Here is a 25,465-nt window from a genome sequence, read left to right on the forward strand (position 1 = left end):
CAAGTGTCTGAGGTTGGATTTGAACTCAGGTCCTCCCAAATCCAGGGCTGGTGCTTTATCCACTGCTCCACCTAGCTTCCCCCTGCTATCTCTTTATAATAAAGAACTTTTTTAAAAAGAAAAAGAGGTGTGGGGCCAAAGAAAGAATTAGAAACAGAGGATACCCATCAATTGGGGAATAGCTGAACAAGTAATGGTATATGAATATAATGGCATACTATTGTGCTGTAAGAAATGATGAAGTGGATGGTTTCAGAAAAACCTCTGGTGAAGGGACTATGACTTTAGGGAGGATTATCAATTTAGGGCAGCCAGGCCTGGCCAGGTCAGGAAGACTCATCTTCCTTAGTTCAAATCTAGCTTTAGGCACATACTAGCTGTGTGACCCTGGACAAGTGACTAAGCCCTGTCTACCTCAGTCTCCTCAACTTGGAGGAGGAAATGGTAGACCACTCCAGTATATCTGCCAAGAAAACCAGAAACAGGGTTAACAAGAATTGGATATTACTGAAAAATGACTAAATCTCAGAGGCCATAGAGTTGAACCTCTTCATTTTATGACACTTTTTATAATACCTTTAAAAGGAAGCCTTTTTGATCTCTCCTCTCCCGAAACCCTCCCCCCACCCTGGATTCTACCTCCTCTTATATTGTTTCCCTTTCCCCCTATCCCACCCCACCATGTAAGCTCTTTGAGAGCCAAGATGGCTTCAATAAACACCGTGCCTAGTACACAGTAGGCACTTAATAAATGCTTACTAAAAATGCTGTGAAATTTTAATGACCCTACTTCATCCCAAAGAAAACAAGATTCCCTTCACCCCCACCCCCGCTTTCTCTGCTCCTTTACACAAGCAGGGAATCCATGACTGTGGAAAACTACAAGTAATGTAAGAATTGTTTTGATACGTTTGTTAGTTTGGGAAAACTTTTTTCTTAAAAATATAAATAGTATTAAGAGATAACTCTCTGGGAGGGGCTAAGAAGGAGAAATATAGTGAGATGTGTAGGTAATATAAAAACATAAGATGTCAATAATTTTTTTTAAATGGAGGTATAAGACTGTGGGAATAAATGGTACTACTTGGAGAACATGTTTGTTGAAGGATAATTGATGGATCAAGGTGATGCAAATTATATAAAAATAAAAGATATCAGCAAAATTATTTTAAAAGATAGGCCCAGAGGCTATGGGGATAAATAGGTTGCAATTAGGAAAAAATGTTTATTGAAAGATGATTAATCAAGGTAACACAGATAGGCCCTGGGACCTTTGTCCATTGGTAACTTCAATCTCCCACTGCCTTCTTCTCTTTTATTCTACTGTCTTTGTTCTTTTTTTACTATTTATTTTTGGTGAGGCAATTGGGATTAAGTGACTTGCTTAGGGTCACACAGCTAGTAAGTGTTAAGTGTCTGAGGCCAGATTTGAACTCAGGTCCTCCTGAATCTAGGGCCAGTGCTCTATCTATTGCGCCACCTAGCTGCCCCTTTGTTCTTTATTTTAATCAGATTTTACCTGGATAAAAATATTAGGAGCTTCTCTGTACAAAGGTAGTGAGGTCTTCAAATAAAAGAAACCTTCTTAGCTTGGTAGATTCTTTCAGAGCCAACTGAGCAGCCTTACTCCTACCCTTACCTCCAGCCCTAAACTTCATAATAAGATTTTTCTCAGTCTGAACTTCTTCCCCTTAGACATAGTCTTGTCTTTATTAATTGAAGAAATGAATAATGCATGTGTTTCTAACAACACATCCCAATATAGGCACAGCCCACAAAACAATGCCTTGACCAACACTGCTTTGCAAGAATGCCATTAACATAGAATCATAGATTTATAGCTGTAGTGAACTCAAAGGTCATCTAATTCAATCCCCTCATTTTATGGATGAGGAAACTGAGGACCTGGGAAGTTCAAGGCTACCTTTTAAAGGTAGTTAAGTGACAGAGATGAAATTCAAATCTGAGTGAAATGAGTAGCACCAAGAAAATTCTGGAAACAGAACATCAATATTGTTTGAAGAACAACTATGAAAGACTTAGTTATTTTGAGTATTATAAATACTCAGATCAGTGACAAAGGATCTATGAAAGATGCTATCCTCCTTCAGAGAAAGAACTGATAAATAGAAGTTGTATAGTATGATTTTACACACACACACACATATGTGTGTGTATATATACACATGTATCTGTGTCTAATGGTAGCCTTCTCTAGTGCAGGGTGGGGAGGTAGTGAGAAAAAAATACACAGCAGAAAATAAACAAAAATGCAGGAGGAAGCACAAAAATGCAGGGTAGCTTTGAAAATGATTAGTAGTATTTATTAAACTTAAAAAAAATAAACAGTGTGAAATGGAGATTCATGGTTTCATATTGAATCCTTTTTGTGTTGTGTGACTTACATGGATTTTTTTGCATTTAACTTCAAAATGATTATGAAATTAAAAAAAAAGAAATTCAAATCTGATCTGACACCAAGTTGATTGCTCTTTCCACTGTCTATATCAGAACTAAAGACTGGTTGCAAGTTTGTGAACTCCAATGTTATACCATTTGACTCAGCATCAAAGAGACTATAACTCCCTCTTCCTACACCTGAAGGTGTGGATTGCTTTCCTCATCTCTTTTCTTAGAGAAAAAACTGGAACATTATTTCACGTGACATTGTAAGGTATCTACACTGGAATTCCCATCACTCCAAAGAACAAATTCTTACCCACAGATGTAAATGTGACTTTTATCTTCCTGCTGCTATTGGCTCCGTAGCCACTGCGGAATTTGCATATGTAAAATACCTCTGTTCCAGCTGATCCACTTAGACATTGAGTTCCGTCAGCCTTGATGGTATATTTACTGCACCTAGAATCTGTGGAGCTGATTCCTGCAAAGAAATAATTGTATTGCTGTTACTAATGATGGTTTATTTCTAATAAGGGATGGGGACTAGACCTGTCATTTCCTTGGTATAGGGAACTCCCAGATGAGGAAGGTCCCTCTATGAAGGCAGGTGAGAACCTTCTCTGTCACTCATACTCTTAAAGAATTGTCTGGAGTAGTAAGAGGGTAAGTGACTTGACCAGGGTCATACAGCCAATTTGGGTCTGAAGTTGGACTTGAATTTTTCTTCCTAGTTGTGAGCTGAGATCTCTATCTGTTATACCACCATGTCTCTTTGACTTGGATAAAAGGGGCAAAAATCAATTCTATTTCAAGAATTCTTTGTATATCTAAGGGAGAGGTCTTCAGAGTCTTCTAAGGGGAGAAAGTCTATATCGGCTGGCTCCATTTGAACCTTCCCTTTTCATATTCCCACCCTGTCAATGCCTGTTTAAGTTTTTTGGTTGCACATGTGTCTTGACCTACTAAAAATAAATCATTTAGCTTTTCTATTGGGAAAAAGATGGATCTGTTATGATGTTGTTACTCTAGTGGATCCTTATTGTCTCTAGGATCAAATCTTTAGTTTGCCTTGGAAAGCCTTTCATAATTTGACATCTTCCTGTCTTTGCAGTCATCTTATACCTTATATCTCTCTACAGGCACTCTAAGGTCCAGTGACACTGGTTTCCTTGCCATTTGCCACATGTGACACTCTACCTCTTTACTCTGACCATTTGTACTGGCTCTTCCCCATGCCTGAAATTTTCTCTCTCCTCATCTCTGCTTCTAAGCTTCCCTGTCTTCCTCTAAGTCTCAGCTAAAATCCTATTTTTACAAGGTCTTCTTAAGTCTTCCTTCCCTCTGACACCACCTCCAATTGATTATTTGTACCTACCTGTTTGCATGCTGTCTCTTCCAATAGATTGTAAGCTGTTAGAAAACAGGGGCTGTTTCCCACTCCCCCTTTCTTTGTATTCTCAGTGTGTAGCACAGTGCACGGCACATAGTAGGGGTTTAATAAATATAACAAGAAATATTGGGCCTCTGCCCCAAAACTTTGAAGACTCTTATCCCTGTACCCACTCCTAACCTTATCTCTTTCTATCTCAATGAACCACATCTACCTAAATTCTGGTTAATCAAGAAGGGAGAGTTGGTTCAGTTTGACTGGTAGTAGAAGGATAGAGGAGACCAGAAGAACAGGGCCACTCATCTCACCTGTTTCTGTCACTCTTCCCCAACTCTGTGGCTTTGTGTTTCTCCCTGTGTTAGTGTCTTTCTGTTGTTAAGGCTAAAATTCTAGCTAGTCTGTCTAAAATATCTGAGTGGTCGCCAATAAATTATAAGCTTTAGAAAGAGTTAGACTTTTAAGCATTTATTAAGGAGAATAAGAATTTGGTAAAGAGAGAGCGAAAGGCCTAGATTCATCTATCTATTAAAGGGAGAGAGCATTCCTAGCTCCCTTCTCCACCAGAGTCCCCAGGAAAGAGCGAGTCAGAGAGCCAGGCTCCTCCTTCTTCCTCCCACAAGCAAACCTCACTTCCTGATGCCAAAGGCAAAACTCATGGTCTTGCCCTCAGAGACCTTCACCTCATGGCAGAGCTTTTCTACAGTAAGTCTCCAACAGGTGGCGTCATTCCAATTGTTACACTGTTTTTCTATAGCTCTGGGTTCTGAGTCAGAACACTTGAGTGCTAAGACTCCTTGGCTTCCTACTTGTGTAATTTTGAGCAAACTGCTTAACTACTCCATAGCAGAAGTATCAGGAATAAAAATATACAAATCAATACAGAAGCAGATAAGAAACAAGAAAAGAGAAATTAGCAAAAGAAGGACCCAGAAATGGGAAACACCTTGTCAGACCACAAAGGATAGAAAATAACAATAGTTGGCATTTATATAAGCACATTAAGGTTTGAAAAGAGCTTTATATATATATTATCTCATTTGATTTTCACAATAGCCCTTTGAGAAAGACGTCCCATTGTATAGATGAGGAAACTGAGGTTGGGGCTAAAACTAGTCTAGAGTAAGCTTGTAAGTATCTGAGGTGGGATTTGAACTCAGGTTTTCCTAACTCCCAACCCAGTGCTCAAGCTGCTATGTGAAGCTTCCACTGATGAATACACAGAAAGATGCTTTATTCTGATTTCCTTCCTAACCTCTTGCCAAGGATAGGGAAGGAAGAGGGAAAAACATCTCCCCACATCTGGGTATTCCTTTGGTGTTTAGGAGTTCCCCTGTGCTCTAGTCAGCTTGACCTCTTCCTCTTAAGGCTGCTGCCACTGTTATCTCTGGAGACAGAGACCAAACAGTTCTAGCTTTGGACTTGAATGTATTATAAGAATCATTTGGAAAGGATTTTAGAGGGCATTCACCCAGTTCAGGAATCCCCTTTGGCATAACATGGTGGGGAAAAATCCATGGTTTTTATTCCAAACTTTTAAAAAAATCACCATACTTGGTTGTCATTAAAAAAAATAAACAAAAACATCTGGGAGCAGCTAGGTAACACAGTGTACAAAGAACCAACCCTGGATTCAGTAGGATGTGAGTTCAAAATACTTCAGACACTTGACACTTGCTAGCTGTGTGACCCTTGACAAGTCAATTAACCCTCATTGACCCTCCAAAAAACGGGAAAAAAAAGAAACTGAGGCTTAGGGAGAGGAAGGGACTTACCCAAAGAACTAGTTTGTGGAAGAACTTAGATTCAACTCATGATTTTTGAGACATGTAAAAGGAATTGTCCAGTAACAAAAAGACTTTGAAAGTTTTCCCCAGGACTGCTTTTTAAACATGCCTACACACACCAATTATTACTTTAAAAAAGAATATGCTGGCGGCAGCTAGGTGGTACAGTGGATAGAGCACTGGCTCTGGATTCAGGAGGACCTGAGTTCAAAATTGGCCTCAGACACTTGGCACTTACTAGCTGTGTGACTCTGGGCAAGTCACTTAACCTTCATTGCCCTAAAAACAAAAAAAAGAATATGCTAGTCTACTTTTCTATGGAAAATATGGAAAGAAAGAAAAGGGTATTTAAAATATCACCTTCCAATATTATTCCAATATTATCTATTCCAATATTCAGGTTTAGCAGAAATGAACAAGCAAATGAATTAAAAAACACTTATTAAGCCCTGATTGTTGCCAAGCACCATGCTGAACTCTAGAGATACAAATAGAAAAGTGAGACAGTTCCTCCTTGAAAGCAGCTCACATGGTTCTTGGGAGAGATAACAGTAGTAGCTAACATTTATATAACCAGGTACTGTGCCAAGCATTTTACAAATATTATCTCATCTGACCCTCACAATAACCCTAGATGATCAGTCATTTCAATTGTGTCTAACACTTCATGACCTCATTTGGGTTTTTCTTGGCAGAGATACTGGAGTGTTGTGCCATTTCCTTTTCCAACTCATTTTATAGATGAGGAACTGAGGTAAAAAGGGTTAAATATCTAAGGCCAGATTTGAACTCAGGAAGATGAGTCTTCTTGACTTCAGGCCCAGCATACAATCCAATTGTGCCACTTAGCTGCCTCCAATAACCTTGGAAGGTAAATGCTATTATTATCCCCTTTTATAGATAAGGAAACAGAGGCAAATAGTTTAAATAACTTGCCCAGGATTACTCAGCTGGTAAGTGTTTGACGTCAGATTTCAACTCAGGTCTTCCTGACTCCAGGACTGGTACTTTATCTACTGTGCCACCTCTCTGTAACACCTAAAAGTTCAGCTGAAGGATGGAATTTCAAATCAGGAAACTTGCTTTTGAAATGTGGTTCTGTCTAAATCATTCACGCTTTTTATGCATCAGTTTTCCCATTTGTAAGATGGGGGTAATAACATTTTAACTTTCTACCTAATAGGGTGGTTGGGTAGAAATCAGGTGTTTTTTGTAAACATTGAAATGCTGTTGGGGGCAGCTAGGTGGTGCAGTGGATAGAGCACCCGCCCTGGATTCACGAGGACCTGAGTTCAAATCCAGCCTCAGACACTTGACACTTAACTAGCTTGTGACCCTGGGAAAGTCACTTAACCCTCATTGCCCCACAGAGAGAGAGAGAGAGAGAGAGAAAGAGAGAGAGAGAGAGAGAGAGAGAGAGAGAGAGATGCTGTATAAAGTTGAGTTTTTGTATTGTCCTAGAAGAACAGGTCAAGTTATTTGTAAATTACACTGGTCATATCCTAGAAAATAATGAACCTTCCTACTTACCAGGAATGCTTATTAGTCCCTCCTGATTCCATTCAATATTACTCGAATTAAGATCTTTCTCAGTGCAACAACTCAAAGATACAGGATTGTTGTCACACATCACCTTCAGGTCTTCTGATGCTTCAATTTCTGTGGCAATCACATGGATCTTTTTCTGACCCTCATATTCAAAAATGTCATACGTTAGAGTACAAACATAATTACCTGAAAAAAATTAAAAAAATATCTTATCAGTCATTTTATTATGTTATTGGTTATTATTATTATTAACCTTTAAAATAATTGTAGTCACTAGTCACGTTACATCAATACTTAAATATTAAAACAATTCTAAACCTTTGGATAGGATTTTTTTTTCATAAGGCAATCGGGATTAAGTGGCTTGCCCAGGGTCACCCAGCTGGTCAAGTGTCTGAGACCAGATTTGAACTCAGGTCCTTCTGACTCAAGGACTAGTTCTCTATCCACTGCCCCCTGGATAGGTTTTTTAAAAATGAAAATGAAGGGCTCCTTAGTTTTGGGGAAATTTGGAGTGGTGCAGACCAACAATTGGTCTGCCAAAACAATTGGATACCAAAAGGGAAAAGGGAAAAGGTAGAGAAATAGGATGGGGAAGGGACATAAATCAAGTGAGCAATAAGGATTAATGTGTAGTAAAAGGGGCAAAAGGGGCAAGTTATAAAGCCCTGGGGAAATGGAAAACTTTGGAAAGAAAGCCTTATACTTACATGACAGATTTGGGACTTATGAGTCTAGGCTACACCTCATTACAAGTAAGAATTTAGACCAGAGAAGTAAAAAGTATCATCAGAAGAATATACAATTGGGGTGGAGGGGGATTTGGGGGGGGGGATAAGTAGGTAGATGATCACAACACCAGATCACTGAATTGAAACATACAACATTTACTACAAGTTTTTGGTTTTATATTTTAAATTACAAAATGAAAGTGATACTTTCTGGGAACTAACTTCATAGCTCTATCAAAAAACAAACTGCCAACCAATCAACTCAAAACCATCTAACCCGTGAAGAAGCTTTAGGATCTCCAACAGATTTGCCTGATTTCTACATATTCCAGCTTCATTTTCAGTTCATTCTTGATGGCTTGAAGAATTTTCTTATTTATCAGTTTTCATCACACACTTCCACCATAATAAGCTTATGGATTAAGAAGAAAACAAACATACCAGCATCACTCAGAGTAATATTCTGAATAGTGAGTATTGATATTGAAGCTTGAGGGCTCAGGTAAGTACGAATGATGAATCTACTGCTGTTCTGAATGTCCTGAATGTCTCTGTCCCTTTCACCATAGCGCCAGGTTACGTTTGTTGATCGGACTTCATTTTCACACTTCATCATCACTGTGTCCCCTTCATAAATGATTTCTGGGACAATGGAGAACTTTGTTTCATCTGAAAATCAAAAGAAAAGATGTCCCAATCAAAACACAAGGAAAAGCAAGGATGCTAGATGGATTCAATTCAATTCAATGAGTACCTTCCTGGGATATCATGGCTGTCACAACTACCAAAAGGCCTCTCTCATAACTTTGTGGTACATCACAAATGGAAAAGATGAGGCAAATTTGGTACACATTCCTCATTTTATCTGCTATAATTGTAGCGCCAAATGGTAATAAATGTGCTTAAAAGTAGTAGGAGGATATATACATCAAAGTATCTCACAGATAAAATCAAAGTCACTAATTAATTTATTGTTTTTCCTCATACTTATTGTTCCTTTGTTTGCAGTATATAACTTGTCTTTTCTTTTATGCCTTGTATTCTGTTCTTGGATTTTGAATTCAATGAAAGTCAAGGGAAGGGTGGCAAAGACCAGGCAATGGATGTCTTTGTTGTCCTGATCAGTCTTTTTTACATTAAACTATTTATCATTTATCATCTTGCAAGGATGAAACTTTAAACAAAATCATTAAAATAAATTTTAAAAGTAATACAATATTAGTTAGGATAGACTTTGGAATTAGTTTAGTTCAATTTCCTATCCACTGTAGGAACCTCTTCTTATAATACCTTTGATAGACTATAAATATCAAATGCTCCTTAACTAGGTATCCCATTCCATTTTGGGATAGTTATATTTGTTAGATGGTTGAGATATGCATATAGATATGGATGTAGATGTGGATGTGGATATATAGATAGAGATAGAGGTAGAGGTAGAGATGATATAGAGTTAGAAATAGAGATAGGAGATAGATGAGAGAGATAGAGAGATAGAGATAGAGATACACATACATACAAATATATCTATGTATACAGAGAGATATGTGTGCATGTATATGTATATATACATATACATATGTATATATATGTCTATCCATACATATGCATATGCATATATGTGTGTATTTCAACTTTTTGTCTTTGGAGACACCCAAAAGAAATCTAATTTATTTTTCCACATAGGTTCTTCAAAGCTTTAAGGACTGTGATCTTAATATCATCCTCGATCCTTCCCTGACACACTTCTGACCATGAATTCTAATACAACTTAAAACAGCAAGATGACATAATATCCACTTTATAATAGCATGTTTTCTAAATATCATTAAATGTTCTTTTGTAGAGCACTAAAACATACTTTTAAAATTAGGCATGTAGTTACTTAAGCAAGAGGCTATCTTTGAATACTACTCATTGTTATTGTTACTATCATATTATAGTCAACAAAATGATAGCCATTACCATTCTGATTTAATATGGCTTGTAAGCCTCATAATGCTTTGGGGAAGGGATCATCATTCTGAATATTAATTCTTATATTATTGCTGATATGGAAAGTATAGGAGATTGGACTGAATGGGTCTTCCTCACAGGGTGTTCTTTTGTGAATAAATTATATTAAATAATAAAATATATTTATATTAGCTGTAACTTCTACCCACCCACACATTTGTCTTTCTCAAAGTAGCAGAGCAAGAAAATAGAGTGCCAGTGATCTGAGTTTATTGTGATTTGGGCTTCAAATCAATAGAAGTTTATGGTGTTGAGAGGAATCATGATGATAGTGTTTCTTCATAAAATCATACTTAATTTAAATAAGTTTTAGATCAGAGGATCACAAACCTAGAGCTGGATCTGGTATGTGGGGCTCCATATAAGGAACTTCTCCAGATCTTAATTTATACAGTTTTGTATTTTGGGCAGAATTTTATTCTGTTTATAAGAAAATGTAAAGAATTGAAGTCTTACTATCAAGAGCTGCTTCAAAGGAGAGGGCATCCATTCTATAAGTTGCATTGACATGTGTCTTAACTAGTTCATTTGCTTCATTCAGTTCTCTTGGTGCAGGTTTGGCTGTCTGGACATTGTAGGAAACAACAATACTTCCTTGCCTGCACAAATACCAAAATGATAAAAAAAATAATAATGGCTGACATTAATATGGCACATTAAAATTAACAAATCATTTTACATACATCATCCCATCTGACTCTCATAACTCTGGGGGTTAAATCATAGGGCTATTATCATTGCTATTTTACAGATGCCAAATTATAGCCTTAGAGAGGTGAAGAGAATTTCCTGAGGTCATATAATAAGTGACTACCTGGTCTAGACCTCAGATCTTCTCATGCCAAGTCTGTTCATCTATCTATCCATCATTCATTTATCTATCTTTCTATCTATCATCTATATATCTATTTATCTATCTATCTACTTATCTCTATCCATCCATCCATCTATCTTATAAATAAGGAAATGGAGGTCCAGATGAGGAAATTACTTGCCCATGGCCACACAGCTAGGGAGAGTCTGAGCCAGGATTCAAACTTTAAGCCTCCTAAAAAAAAGATTCAGTGTGCTCTACATTGTAGTATGGTTTTCAATTATTCTCCTCATTTTCCACATGAGATTGAAGCCCAGCAAAGTTAAATGCCTTTCTAAAGACACACTTAATCAATGTTGGAGCTAAGATCCAATCCTAACTATACTATCTCGGAGTCCGTTGTTCTTCTTATTAACAAGAGAATAATAATATGCTCACCTGAAGCCTGTAATCACCACTGATTTGAAGCCTGGTAAAATACTGTAGCCTTTCCTGAACTGAAAAACAAAATAATTGGAAGAGATGTCAGAAGAGGAGTTGGACTGCATTTTTTCCTAAAATGAGACACTTTGGATAGAGCAACTTCAAGCTATAGAAATCTCACAGTAATCTCTAACTTTCAGTGTCAATAGTAAAGGAACCCCCTTTTAATTAGGGGAGCCCTGCTATGAGATTGAAAAAGGCTGGTTTAATGACTTATAACCAAGATTTTCTAACTTCATTAGAAGAAGGTTTAAATCTCTGATGGAGCCTGCAAAGTCTCTGCAGATTTTGCCCATGCCTTTGGAGAAACTTTCTTTCTCTGAATACCAACTTTCCCCCGCTAGAGAAGCTTCAGATGGCCTGAGCTCATCAAGCTCTGAAGAAGCCTTATATTCAATTAATGGAGTAACTCTCCACCTGGCTTGAGTGAATATGCCCAAAGATACTGTTCTTAATTATGGACTAGGATGAGGTAGCATTAGGATGCAAAGAAATGCTCTCACCAAAAGATCTTGTGAATCCAATTTGCAGGGTATGCAAAAACTAGAGGTATAGCTGGGTTGAGGCAACCACGGCTTTGCCCTAGGGTATCAAAATTTAGAGCATCCTTACAATGCTTGTATTCCTTCAGCAGCCAGAAATAACTGCTTAGCATTCAATAGAAAAACTTTGTTGAGATAGTTAGCTACTAATTTATCCCCAGGTAAGTCCTCCATCTGCATTTCACCATGTACCTTTCTCACTGACTATCTCTCCAGCATCCATCTCTTTGTTTGGATGCATCTCTCTGTTGTTTTTTTTTTTTAATTTTTGGATGCATCCCTCTGGATACAGCATTGTATCCAGCATCTCTCTGTATGTAGAGTGGACAGTGGGAGGAGAGGAGTTGGCTGTGTGATGGGATCTTACTCCTCACGGGACCAGTTCATCCCAAAGTAACAGCTGTTCTCTGAGGTCTCTATCCTATTCCTAAATAAATTTGTCCAAAAAAGGTGACTTGGAGTGCTTTCTGTGCTGCTTGCCCTGGGCACTAGAATTGCCAGATCTGGCTCTGATAACAGATACCTAATAAGTGTCAGGGGCCAGAGGTTTTGGACAGCCTGTCATTTTGTGCCTCCATGTAGCTTTTTTTAAGTGAGGCAATTGGGGTTAAGTGACTTGCCCAGGATCACACGGCTAGTAAGTATTAAGCGTCTGAGGATGGATTTGAACTCAGGTACTCCTGACTCCAGGACCAGTGCTCTATCCACTGCACCATGTAGCTGCCCCCTCCATGTAGCTTTAATGAGGTAAATTAGAATCACTAACTTTTTTGTCTGCATCAGTTTTCCTCCCACCTGTAGCTCCACCCTTTTCTTTTGTCTCTGCCTATACTGATTGAGAATTTGTGCCTTCTATCCTAAGTCCAGTCTTAAATTCATGTATGTTCTATATTCTTGCTATACTGTATAGCTATATGGTTCAAAGGAGCTTATCTCCTGAGCCTCAGCCTTTGTAAGCAATACCCAAGCCTGTTCTCTATAAGAGAATCTGAAAATGATCTTAGTGCACAGGGAGGGGGCAGCCCTAGCTTAAGGCAGAGTTATCGAATGTTTACATTGTCCTGTTCACTCGGACTGATAACTGAGACTAAGAGAGAGAATTGGTTGTTTTAAAGGCTCCTGTAATGGCAGGCACATACCGCGCTTTCGAAATCCATTTTGTATGACCTATACAGGGCAGAAGAGGAGTTCTTGAGTTCATCCTGAAACTCCATCTTGAGTCTAACTGACATCTTCAGCGTAATATCTTGTTAATTGAAGAAGAAAAAAAGGTAAATAAAATAAAAGTTACATTAAAAATGAATAAAGCAGGAATGGTGGAGGTGGTGTGGCATAGCAGTCATTTTAAAATCTCAAGAGAATTGTCTTCAGTACAGGAATAGAGAATACTAAACAGACTCGAGAATTCCTCAGGACATTAGCCAAAACAAAAGAAATAGCAAAGATACACATGGAGCTGCAGCTTACCTTTTACTTTCTGACAATAGGGTCCCTTGGCAGGCATTTCCTTGAGGCAGCTACAGTCTTCTGGGGCTGAGCTGTGGTTGCTTTGACAAGTGAGGTTACTAAGGCACACTTCTGGGAGCCACTTATATCCACTTTCACAAGAACAAAAAGTCTCATTTCCATTGGGCCTGCATACTAGCATCAGCCAAAAAAACAAAGGATAAAGAGTTGTTAACTCTTTTTTTTTTTTTTGGCAGTAAGTCAGACATTTCAATAAGCTTACTCAAGTACAAATACAAATGCAAATACAAATTTGTCTATTTTATAAAAAGCAAGTTCCCAGAGGGTAGGGACTTAATTTCTTCCTTCCTTCCTTCTTTCCTCTCGCTTCCTTTCTTTTCTCCTTCCTTCCTCCCTCCCTTTGTTCCTTTGTCCTTCCTTTGTTCCATCATTAAGGCAGTAGAAGATTCTGTGTAAAATGGTTAAGGATTTGGGAAAGGTATGTAGATGATGTATATAGTAACAAAAGGAAAAAACAAAAATGTTCATTTAAAATTCTTGAAATCTTGTCTTCATTGAGTGTTAAGATGCCATCAGGGGATCTGGATTCTGGTCTGGATTCTGGTTGTTTCTGGATACTTCTACTTCTTTAGCTGTTAAACTGCTGGATTTCCACTAATCTTTAGTATAGCATTGTCAATGATCAAATTAAACAGTGAGAGTTCTTCAAAATATAACTCATATAGAACAAATTCAAACTTGATAAATATAGCATATTGCATTCATATAGCATATAACATTATCACTCAATTGCAAACCCTGAGACTCAAACTCTGTAAGGTATCAGGAGATAGAAATTGTCTTTTTAGAGCCCTTGGAGACCAGTTAGAAGGTCATTCAAGAAACCATATAAAACAAAGAGAAGAAACTGCTAATTATATGCTCAGTCATAAAAAATAGACTTTGAGACTTTTATAGAAAAAGATATTCTCTTTGAAAAGTATATTGCTGTTTTGAAAAAGCTGGTACTTGTGCTGGGAATGATGCAATTGTAGCCTTTGCAAAACATAACCAACTGAATGTAATCATTCATCAGTTGAATAAACCCCTATGGCAAATTTGTGGCACAGACAAAGCCAACGCTAAAGAACTCCATATTTTCTACCATAATGATCATTATGACAGTATTAGAAGAATTAATGATAATTCAGAAACTCCTGTCACTTTGGCATGCAGAGAATTGGGGAACCAGTTTAAAAAATGTGGTGTACCCCAAATTCTAGCAATATGAATTCTTACCTTGAACAAGCTTTTCCTTCTACAGGTGAAGAACTTCTCCACCAAGAGCACATGGCTCTAACTTCTAGAAAGCATTATTGAACCTTATTGCTTCATTTGTAAGGCAATTAATGAACATACTGAGTCTCGCTGATGTTTTATTTCCTTTTGATAAATTGTTTATCACTTCAAGTATTTGTTATTGTCATTGTACTAGATAAAGAATTCATGCACAAGATGGTGTGATTTATTTGCCTAATGAAGATTCTGTAATAATGTTTAATATTATCAGCCATTTACATTCATTTATCATTTATATGTCATTGTGACTATATACTCTGGGTATGGTTTGGGATTACTGCATATATTACAAGTATATACTGAGTTATGCAGCATAACATGCCTTTTTACCATCATATTTTCTTTGGTGGAATTAATATGAGATTTATGAATTATGGAAACTTACCATTTTAGAGACTAATTGCTATTACAATGAGCTTACCAGAGATGGCTCAACTCTATGATGCAGGCCCTAAAGAGAATATATGTACAACAGGAGAAGAGACAGGTACACGTAAGATTCCCTGATGAAGGCTGAGAGTATAGCCATGGCTGAGAGAAAAACCATTCAGTGAAACCTGGAGGCAGGATTCCCTTAGTCCAAATACATTCAGGAAGTCCATAGTTGGCTGATGATAGTGACTATGTAAAGCACAATTGCTGGATATAGTCCAGTATTTTCCTCTCTCCCTCCAAAAATGGACTGGTGTCATAGAAGCTCCAACACATGCACCTTGTTTAACTTAACTTGGTTTCTTCACTCAGTCTGGTGGCATGGTCAGAATCCATCCACCTGAGGCCTAGCACAATTACTGGATGTCTACAGAACCACAAGATTTGGTATGGTAACCTTCCCATAATATTTTCAGGTGTCATCACAGACACATTACTAAATTTGACCTTGATCTAGACACATGGTAGTAATAAATATTATTAATATCATAACTGCCTCAACTTTGTATTGCATATGGGTATAAGTATCCTCCATGGGGCAGGGGGGCGGGGTATGCAATATGCTATAGGAATGTAATATGGGGCAGCTAGGTGGGGCAGTGGATAGAGCACTGGCCCTGGATTCGGGAGTACCTGAGTTCAAATCCGGCCTCAGACACTTAACACTTACTAGCTGTGTGACCTGGGCAAGTCACTTGACCCCAATTGCCCCGCAAAAAAAAAAAAAAAAAAGAATGTAATATGCTGTATGTATCAAGTTTAAATTTGTTCTATATGAGTTATATTTTGAAGAACTCTCACTGTTTAACTTGATCATTGACAATGCTATACTAAAGATTAGTGGAAATCCAGCAGTTTAACAGCTAAAGGAGTAGAAGTATCCAGAGACAACCAGAATGCAGACCAGGATCCAGATGTCCTGATGGTATTTTAACACTCAATGAAGAGAATATTTCAAGGACTTTAAATGAACATTTTTGTTTTTTTTCCTTCTGTTACTATATGCATCATCTGTAAGATGTATTTTCTGCAAAGCCCTTCCCTCTGTAGAAATTGTCAAAGTGTGAGCCCGTGAGGGACTGCCCCTCTGGACAAAATTTTCCCTTTCTCCCTTTCCTATATTGTTATTAGCATATTGTTTGTTAGCATAGGTTATGATATTCTGTTATTTTTTACTGCTTCATCAAGGAAACACTCCCATCTCCATGTTTCTTAAGGAAGCAAAGGGGGGAATGTAAGGATTTAATTGTGCTTTGGGGGTTTTCATGACACTATCTTTGATTTATTATGGTCAGGATGAAAGAAAAGCCTAAGAGAAGATGGGTGTGTTTTGGGAGATAACTGAACAAACAAGAGGAGTTCTGACCACAGGGAACATTTATTGAAACATTGTTTCAAAAGCCTCCTTCTAATACCTTTCCAACGCCCATGTGGGTCTGGCTAGATTATAATGGGGACAGACCATGTGGGTGTGCTGAGTCAATGGGAGACTCAGAGGGGCTAAGAATGGCCCCTCCCCTTCCTGTGAGGGAGATGGTTAAAAGACAGTTGGGAGTTCAGTTAGGGTTGGGAGTTGGGGGTTAGTTTTAGAGGAGTTAGAAGAAAAAGTTAGGGAGAATTCTGAGGTAAACGGGGAAGAAAGGCAGACATTTTAGAGGAACTGCAGGTGTTTGACCTTTGGACCAGAACAGAAGAACTAGGGCTACAGATTTCAGGTGTGGTGAGTAAGGTTTTTTGTTTTGTTTTGTTTTGTTTTTAGGCAGAGCTAGCTGGGCTGGAGGCAGTTTCAGGTGCCTGCAGTTTTCTTTTTACCCCAGAGGTGTATACATTGTTTATACATTATTTCTAGTTCTATTAATGTCACTTGTGTGATTCAGAGATAGTGTTTTAAACTTGTTCCCATTAATAAACCTGTGTTATTTTTGAAAGAGGTTGTTTCTTTTCTTACTTCAATATAAAGATGAGTCACCCAATTAACTCTTATCATAACTAAATCTGGCCCTTATAGTTCCTTTGTTCCTTCCTTCCCTTATTCCTTCCTTCCTTCCCTCTTCCTTTCCTCTCTCTCTCCCTTCCTTCCTTCCTTCCTTCCTTTGCAGCACCTGGTAAAGTGCCTGGTATAAGGCAGGTGCTTAATATATGCTTATTGATTCATTGATTGATTATATATAATTTTCCAGAGTTGTAGGAAATCCAAATTGGACTTTGTCAGAACTTTTATAATTTGTCTTAATACTAAAATTTCTATCATCACAAACATCATCCACTGTTATAGAATTATGTACTAGTTCTAAAAGATCATGCTGTGATCCTTCCCACCAGCTTCCCATCCTGATTAATATAATAAATGACTTCCTGGATGTAAGTGTAAAGAGGTTTGTGCTGGGCATATTTCAAATCAAACTTGGCCAGTTCCTTGGAACAGGGTTGGACTGGAAGGGTGTTGAAGGAGCCTTTCAAACAAAAGCTGCTTGGAGTTTTCCTAGGGCTGGTCCCCAGGTAAAATATTGCCTCAAAGCTTTCTGTGAAATGAGAAAAACAACTGGGCTCTTACTAGATGCTCAGATTGTGCTGCAGCCTTTTGTGAGGGTAGGAGATGTGTCCAGGCTTTACATGATCACCTAGTAAACAAAGCCAAGGAATCAGCTCTTTGTTCTGGAAGGGAAGTGGACAGGTTGAATATGAATGGTTGCCAGGAGTGACTTGAGGGGCAGTGGGAAGGCACCTCTTCCTAGGTTCAAAAATTCCTTTCCTCTGCCCTGAAATTCCATCGTTAGAAATTATTTAAACAACCAGAATAACAACCTAAACCAAACTGAATACCATGTAATCAAGTTTGGCTCCAAAGGAAAAATGGGAAAATTCCTCTCCTTTTCTTTTTTGCAGTGATGGGGGAGTATGAGTGTGGAACATTGCATGTTCTGTCAGACTTGATAGATATGTTTATTAAATTTGTTGAATTACTTTTTAAAACAATTGTTATTATAAGGGATTACTGTCTAAGAAAGGTAGGAACATGCATGGAAATGAAGGTGATTAAAAAAAAGCAACAGATAGAAAGTTTTTAAACTGTAATTGGTTAAAATGCATTCAGAGATACAGTGATATCCACTGTATGTAAGCGTATACAAAGGATGTGTAATTTTGGCAACATGTTGAAACTCTATCTGCCAACAGAGCCCATCTCTGACTTGGTTAATAAATCCTTGGGAATTGCTTGAGGCAGACAGAGGTTAAAGTACTTTACTCAGGGTAGTAGAGCTAGTAAGTGTGGGATCTAAACTGAGGTCTTTCTGATGCTATAAGCTATCCATTATCCACACTACCTCTTTCTCTCTGTGTAAGTATAATAATTCTCAGAGTGGTAGTATGCTAGAGAATTCCCCAGATGTCTGTGCAAATGCCCTATCCCATGTAGTTTGTACTTTGCATTAAGGTCATGAAAAGAACTCCTATATATTGAAGGAGCTAACTCAGAACATTAGAAAGTATGCTGAATGTTTAGAAGAGGAAAGAGAAAAGAAGGGGAAAGTTGGTACTACCATGTGAAATTTGATGACTGTTTAAAAAAATATTTTGTTGTTCAGCTGTTTCAGTCATGTCTGACTCTTCATGTCCCAATTTCTGGTTTTCATGGAAGAGATATTGGAGTGGTTTGCCATTTTCTTCTCCAGCTCATTTTACAGATGAGGAAACTGAGGCCAACAGAGTTAAGTGACTTGTTCAGGGTCACATATTAAGTGTCTGAGGCCAGATTTGAACTTAGGAAGATTAGTCTTCCTGACTGCAAGCCTAGTGTTCTATCAAGTGTGCCACCTAGATGCAGCTCCCCCAAAATATGCAATCCTCTTTGTTTGTGGCAGTGTTCATGCTTGTGATAACAAATTCATAATAATCGTGGGGTTTTTTTTAAGTACATTAACTCTAAGTACATTAACTCTGGTCAGAGGGCCTGAGTTGAAATATTGCTTTTAATGCTTTTGGGGCAAGTCACTTAACCTCCCTGGGCCTCAGTTTCTTTATCTGTAAAATGAAGGGGTTGGAGTATCTGGGTCTTTCAGCTATATATCTATGATGAGTGAAGGAAGAAACACCAAAAAGCAAAAAAAAAAAAAGTGCCACCCAAAGCTATGAAATCCATTTGTTTTCTTTTCTTTTCTTCTCTTTTCCTTTCCTTTCTTTTCTTTTTTTGTGGGGCAATGGTGGTTAAGTGACTTCCCTAGGGTCTCACAGCTAGTAAGTGTCAAGTGTTTGAGGTCAAATTTGAACTCAGGTTCTCCTGAATCCAGGGCCAGTGCTTTATCCACTGTGCCACCTAGCTGCTCCTGTGAAATCCATTTCTAAGAAAACCTTGTCTCTACTTTCTATTGGATGGAGAAATCAAAACTAAGTATGCCTTTTAAGCTGACCTAAAGAAAACTTAATTTCAAAATAAGGAAGTATTACTAGCAGCAAAAGATCCTGAAAAGTCCCCACATTGTCTGGTAGAGTGAACTGCATGCCAGCGATGACTTATAGTGTTTAACAGGGAACAAGGTGGCTTCACAGCAGTGTCAACAGTGGTTGTCACCAGCACCTCAAAGTATCATGCCCCACCCAGACTTCCCTTCCTAGGACAGGCCCCTACCAACCATAATCTTCCTTTCCCTCTTCTATCCCTCCTTCCCTTAAATCAAAACAACTATTCCCTTAGGCTAAGATCTAAAAATTTACTTAGGAGGTACAATTTGAAGAGTACCAAGATTTTCTTGGGCAATCAAATGATGCAGTGGATAGAGTGCCAGGCCCTGAAGTCAAGATTTATCTTGCTGAGTTCAAATCTGGTTTCATACACTAGCTGTGTGACCCCAGGCAAATTACTTAACCCTGCTTGCCTCAGTTTCCTCATCTGTGAAATGAGCTGCAGAAAGAAAGAGGCACTCCAGTGCCTCTGCCAAGAAGAGGCCAAATGGCACCACGAAGAGACAGACATGACTGAAACAAGTTGTTACCACCTTAAAATCACCACCATAACTGGTGGGGGGAAGGGAAGAACTAGGGTTCTGGAATTTTGTAGATCCTGACAGCAGTTATGCTCCTTCTTCAGTATAGTTCCCAGACTACACTTGTGCTTTCATTGGCAGAGGGAGCTCCCAGTGAGAAACTTTCTAAGAATGCAGATTGGTACATGCTTTGAAACTTAAGTCTTAGAGTATTTCCCAGAAGACTGGGAAATGAAGTAAATTTTCAGCGTTGTATAGCCTATATGTGTCAGAGACAAAACTTGAACCCATGTCTTATTGACTTCAAGGCGAGTTCTCTAAATATTACAGCACAATACCTCTATTGTCCTTTCTTAGGATATTTCATAAAAAATGAGAAGCTACTGAACTTTCCTTTTTGGTCTAACCCCCTTCTTCTTCACTTTGATTCTAAAACAGACTTCCAGGAAGTAATCTCATGGTTTCCTGAATTTTCTGCCCCTAGGTACTGAAGGCCCAAGGGGGTGGAGTTTTGGTGTCTTTCCCCACATGGTCCCCTGCATTCCCAAATCCCTATCCCATAAAATTGAATTTGTTTTTAAAAGTTGATTTGAAGACATGTTTCATGCTGCTTGACCTGTGTCCCAAGATTGATAGCTATGTCTCTGCTCAGTCTTTGAGGGGAACTTACCTATTAAGTCAATTTATTTTTCTCACTGAAAAGAGCTCTTGAGTACAAGTCTCCTAATGTACATATGCCCTTTAAGGATGCAACAAGTGACTTAGTACTTACCTGTTGTAACTTTCATGCTTAAAATGTCAGTACTTAGGTTGGCATTTATCACTTGGATTGGAAAGCTGAGATTTTTTAAGTAAGCTTTGAAAGGCTCCAGGAGGGATGTGTTTTCAAAACTTATTTCAATCTCAATATAATATTCTTCAGGTTCAGGACTGCTTGTGGCCACTGAAAAGAAAATATGAAAATAAACATATTAGGAGTGAGAGAGGGAATGATGGGTGGAATATTATTCATAGTCAGCAGAGTTTAGTGGAGTGGGTAGGTCACAGCTGTTGTGTAATGCTATATGAAGAACTTGGTCTCAGGCTCTAACCAGGCTCTACACACATATACATACATACATACATACATACATACATACATACATACATACATATATATATATATATACATATATATATACATATATATATATATGTAATGGGAAGGGAGATCATGTTATGGAGAATGTGAGTGGACTTCTGTGGAAACACTGTACCTTATACAAGAACCAACCAATGGGAGATTGGGGGGGAGGATTTTTGGACTTGGGCATAGGGTAGGCTGTCTGTCTGTGGGTAGGGTGTGCCTCCCCCATAGAGACACCCTTTCTTGTTGCAAAATTGATCAATAAATTGCCTTCCTGCTTATGTCTTGAGTCAGGTTGAGTTTATCAGTGAGGACACACTCACACAAGGTTAAGTGACTTGACCAGGGTCACACAGCCAGCAGGCATCTGAGGCCAGATTTGAACTCAAGAAGATGAGTTCTCCTGACTCATAGTTGCAAATATTATTCATTGGAACACATGCTCTGGAGTCAAAGGAAATGGGTTCAAATCCTACCCCTGTTTGTGGGACCTGGGATAAAACATTCCCTGTCTTTGTGTATAACACCCCTTTACCAGTCTAATAGGAAAAGAGGGAGCTCAGTGTTTGGCATTCTACTAGTAATCACCTCTAAGCAAGAGAAGAACACTTTCATAAGTCCTAGTGATAATAGCTAACATTTGTTTACTGTGCACCAAGTACTGTGCTAAGCCCTATATAAACATTATCTCCCAGCAACCCTGGAAAGTAGAATGCTATTATTATCTCCATTTTACAGATGAGGAAACTGAGGCCAACAGGGTTAATTGACTTGTCCAGGGTCATACAACCAAGAAGTGTCTGAGCAGAATTTGAACTCAGGTCTTCCTGACCTCAGGCCTAGAGCTCTACCCACTGAATCACCTAGCTGCCCAATTTGGCTCAACCTCACTCCCACTGATGCCACAACGGAGAGTCTCCATTTGATTCTCTACCTTTCTTGGACCTAGGTCTTTGAAAATTTTTGGCAGGAGGGCTAGTATTGATTAGCATTTGAGAATTGCCTTTTACTTTCCAATACCTGGTTTGTAGTTAGCTCTTGCAAGAATACTTTCAGGTGAGTTAGGAATGATTGAATCTCTGACTGTGTGTGGTCATTAATATATCCATTTTAGACCCCAGGAAACAAAGGTGCCAATAGTTATTCAGTATATGTTAACCACTTAACTCTTATAAATGCTCTATGGTCAAAGGCATCTTCTTTACTGACTCTGAAGGCAGCCAAGCCAATTTCATAGGATTGAGAACTGGAAGAGATCTTAGAAGTAATTTAATTCAGGCCCCTCATTTTACAGATGAAGAAACTGAGGCTCAATGACTTGCCCAAGAGAGCCAGGACTAGACTTGGGACCATAGATCCAGAGCTGGAAGGGGACTCAGAGACTAGCTAGTCAAATCTGTTCATTTCACAGGTGAGGAAAATAAGACCCAACCTAGTTGAATGACTTACCCAAGATCGCAAAGGTAGATAGCATCACTGGAAAGATCAAACCAGGGATTTAAGCCCAGTTTCTCAGACTCCAGTGTTAGAGGTGTTCCCCTGTACCATGCAACCTCCTAAGTATCACTATTCTCTGAATTTTTCTGACTTTGATGCCCTATCTGGAATGTGGTCTATTCCAAGAAGCATCAGTGCCAGAGAGGGTGGATCTATCACTAGGCCCAGAAGGAATAAGCAAACAATGACTTCCCTTCTTCTATCCCACGTAGCACACTTATCTTGAAGGGACATTTCTGGAAAGTTGGCCCCAAACTCTAATAAGTGAGGTTGGCTTCTCCCTTGTAAAGTATTAAGCAAACAAAACTATTTTGCCAGGCAGTCCTGACAAGAGCCTCTGCTTCCAGTCATATCCAGGAAAGGTAGGCATCAATTAAACTTCCACTCCACAGCCCAACGAAACATAAACATGTTGACTTCATTTAGTATATGATGTCCTAGGGTGCAGAAGAGTGGACAAGAGGGAGGGAGATAAGTCTTTATCAACATTAGTTCTTTTTTCCCCTTTTCTCCCTTTGGTGAATACCCATCCAAACCAGAATGTTTCCAGTTTCCCTTCTGGAAACCATTCTCAGTGGAGGGAAATTCTCAATACTGATCTTTTATTTGACAGGGTCCAGTCCTATCAGTTTCTTCATTGATATGATTAAAGGAAGAGCAACAGCTTTAGTTAGTGGATAAAAAGCCAAACTCAGAACCAGGAAGGCCTGGGTCCAATTTTTTCAAATCAACAAACATTTATTAAGCACCTAATTTGGAACTCAAAATATTATAAAAACAAATATTATGGGGCAGCTAGATGGTGCAGGGGATAAAGCAAAAGCCTTCAATTCAGGAGGACCTGAGGTCAAATCCAGCCTCAGACATTTGACACTTTACTAGCTGTGTGACTCTGGGCAGGTCACTTAACCCTCATTGCCCCGCAAAAAGAAAAGGAAAGGAAAGGAAAGGAAAGGAGAGGAGAGGAGAGGAGAGGAGAGGAGAGGAGAGGAGAGGAGAGGAGAGGAGAGGAGAGGAGAGGAGAGGAGAGGAGAGGAGAGGAGAGGAGAGGAAAGGGGAAAGGAAAGAGGAAAAAGGAAAAAGGAAAAAGGAAAAAGGAAAAAGGAAAAAGGAAAAAGGAAAAAGGAAAAAGGAAAAAGGAAAGGAAAGGAAAGGAAAGGAAAGGAAAGGAAAGGAAAGGAAAGGAAAGGAAAGGAAAGGAAAGGAAAGGAAAGGAAAGGAAAGGAAAGGAAAGGAAAGGAAAGGAAAAGGAAAGGAAAGGAAAGGAAAGGAAAGGAAAGGAAAGGAAAGGAAAGGAAAGGAAAGGAAAGGAAAGGAAAGGAAAGGAAAGGAAAGGAAAGGAAAGGAAAGGAAAGGAAAGGAAAGGAAAGGAAAGGAAAGGAAAGGAAAGGAAATGTTGAAATCAAAAGGAATATCCATGAAGCACAATAAAGCAAAGCTCAATAAAAAGAAAAAAATAATTGATTTTTCAAAATGTTGAGCTCTAAGGTCTCTTCCTCTCTCCAGCACAACTCCCCCATTCATTGAGAAGGCGAGTAATATGATATCCATTATACATGTGAAGTCATGAAAAATATATATCCATATTAGCCATGTTAAAACAAAAAGGGAGTGGGCAGGAATAATGAAGCAGGGGAAAAATATGTTTCTATCTGCACTTAGAGCTGTCTTTACCATATATTGTGTGATCCTGGGCAAATAACTTAACTTCTCAGTGTCCCAGGGGAAATCTCACAGATTATTAATTGCAAGGCAACTGCAGGTCTGTATTAGTAGGGGGAGTTTCCCCAATAGAAGTCCTCCATGATAATGAAACCCTGGGTGCAGTTCTACCCCATCCCATGATCCAAGAACCCGACCCATATTCAGGTGTGAAGACTGAAAGTGTCTGGCAGAGGGAACTCCTCAGACATCTGGCTTACCTGTGGGGGCTGGAGGCAGCATGGGAGAGCAGTCAGGGAGCCTTGAATGAGATGTCAGGAGCCTTGCATATTAGTCCCAACTCATGTATAGGGTGAGGTCATTGGGTTGGATAACTTCATAGGACCTTTTTGACTCCAATGATCAATGACTAATTATGTGAACTCTGGCACATCTCACCTATCTTTGAGCTCTGGTTTTCTCACCTGTAGAATTAGGGTAACATTTCCTACCGTTTGCATCTCAAATGGGAATGTCTGGAGGAAAGAATTCTGGACCTGGAACCTTGGAGGTCATCAATCCAACCCCTTTATTTTATAGTTTAGGAAGACAAGGCCCAGAAAAGTAAAAAGTGAAAAAGTGAAAAAAAGAAAAGTAAAAGTCGCATAGGTAGTAGTGGCGTAGTTGGGATTTGAACCCAGGCTCTCTCATTCCAGATACCTCGGTCTTTCCAGTGTATCAAGTTGCCTCTGGCTCTGAGATTTACTACCCTTATAAACCTGGATAAGTCATTTAACTCTTCTTGTTTTCAGTTTCCTCATCTGCAAAATGGGGGGGAGGAGGAAGACAGTGTTAGATGCTCACTACGGTTATTTTCAGAGCTGTATGGAGCAGAGGAAGCCATCTGGTCAAACCCCCTCATTTTAAAGGTGAGGAAACCAAAGTCCAAGATTTGTCCAAAATTATACAGGTAGAAAGCTTCTGAAATGGGATTTGAACCCAGTATCTATGAGGATGAAAGAAGATAATGATGGCAAAGTGGGTGGTTGCTTTTGAGGCACCGTTATGACCACCTGGGAGAGGAAAACACTCAGTTTCTTCCACTGATACTCAGGTTCCCTCCTTTGGCAAAGTAAAGGAACAAGTGACCACATCATAGACCTGTTCAAGCATAGACTGCAGGCCCAGAAACAAGCCTAGAAAACAGCAGCCCTTTGAACCACCCTCCCTCTGCCTCCTCCCTCCCAACCCCTGTGACTGCCCACAGCCTG

The 25,465-nt window shown here is 38.9% G+C and overlaps 1 protein-coding gene across 2 annotated transcripts in view; it reads right to left on the reverse strand.

Annotated features, from left to right (window-relative positions):
* ADGRF5 (adhesion G protein-coupled receptor F5) overlaps positions 1–25,465 on the reverse strand; it is a 136,987-nt gene that overhangs the window by 29,076 nt on the left and 82,446 nt on the right. For both annotated transcript variants that reach the window (XM_044003872.1, XM_044003873.1), the window contains exons 4-11: positions 20,703–20,873; positions 13,179–13,352; positions 12,851–12,957; positions 11,125–11,183; positions 10,329–10,471; positions 8,298–8,525; positions 7,108–7,311; positions 2,720–2,884 (exon numbers count right to left, since the gene is read on the reverse strand). In XM_044003872.1, coding sequence (XP_043859807.1) covers positions 2,720–2,884; positions 7,108–7,311; positions 8,298–8,525; positions 10,329–10,471; positions 11,125–11,183; positions 12,851–12,957; positions 13,179–13,352; positions 20,703–20,873 — 1,251 coding nt within the window. The remainder of the gene's footprint in view (positions 1–2,719; positions 2,885–7,107; positions 7,312–8,297; positions 8,526–10,328; positions 10,472–11,124; positions 11,184–12,850; positions 12,958–13,178; positions 13,353–20,702; positions 20,874–25,465) is intronic.

This window comes from Dromiciops gliroides, chromosome 4, assembly GCF_019393635.1.
Source record: "Dromiciops gliroides isolate mDroGli1 chromosome 4, mDroGli1.pri, whole genome shotgun sequence".
Lineage (NCBI taxonomy): Eukaryota > Metazoa > Chordata > Mammalia > Microbiotheria > Microbiotheriidae > Dromiciops > Dromiciops gliroides.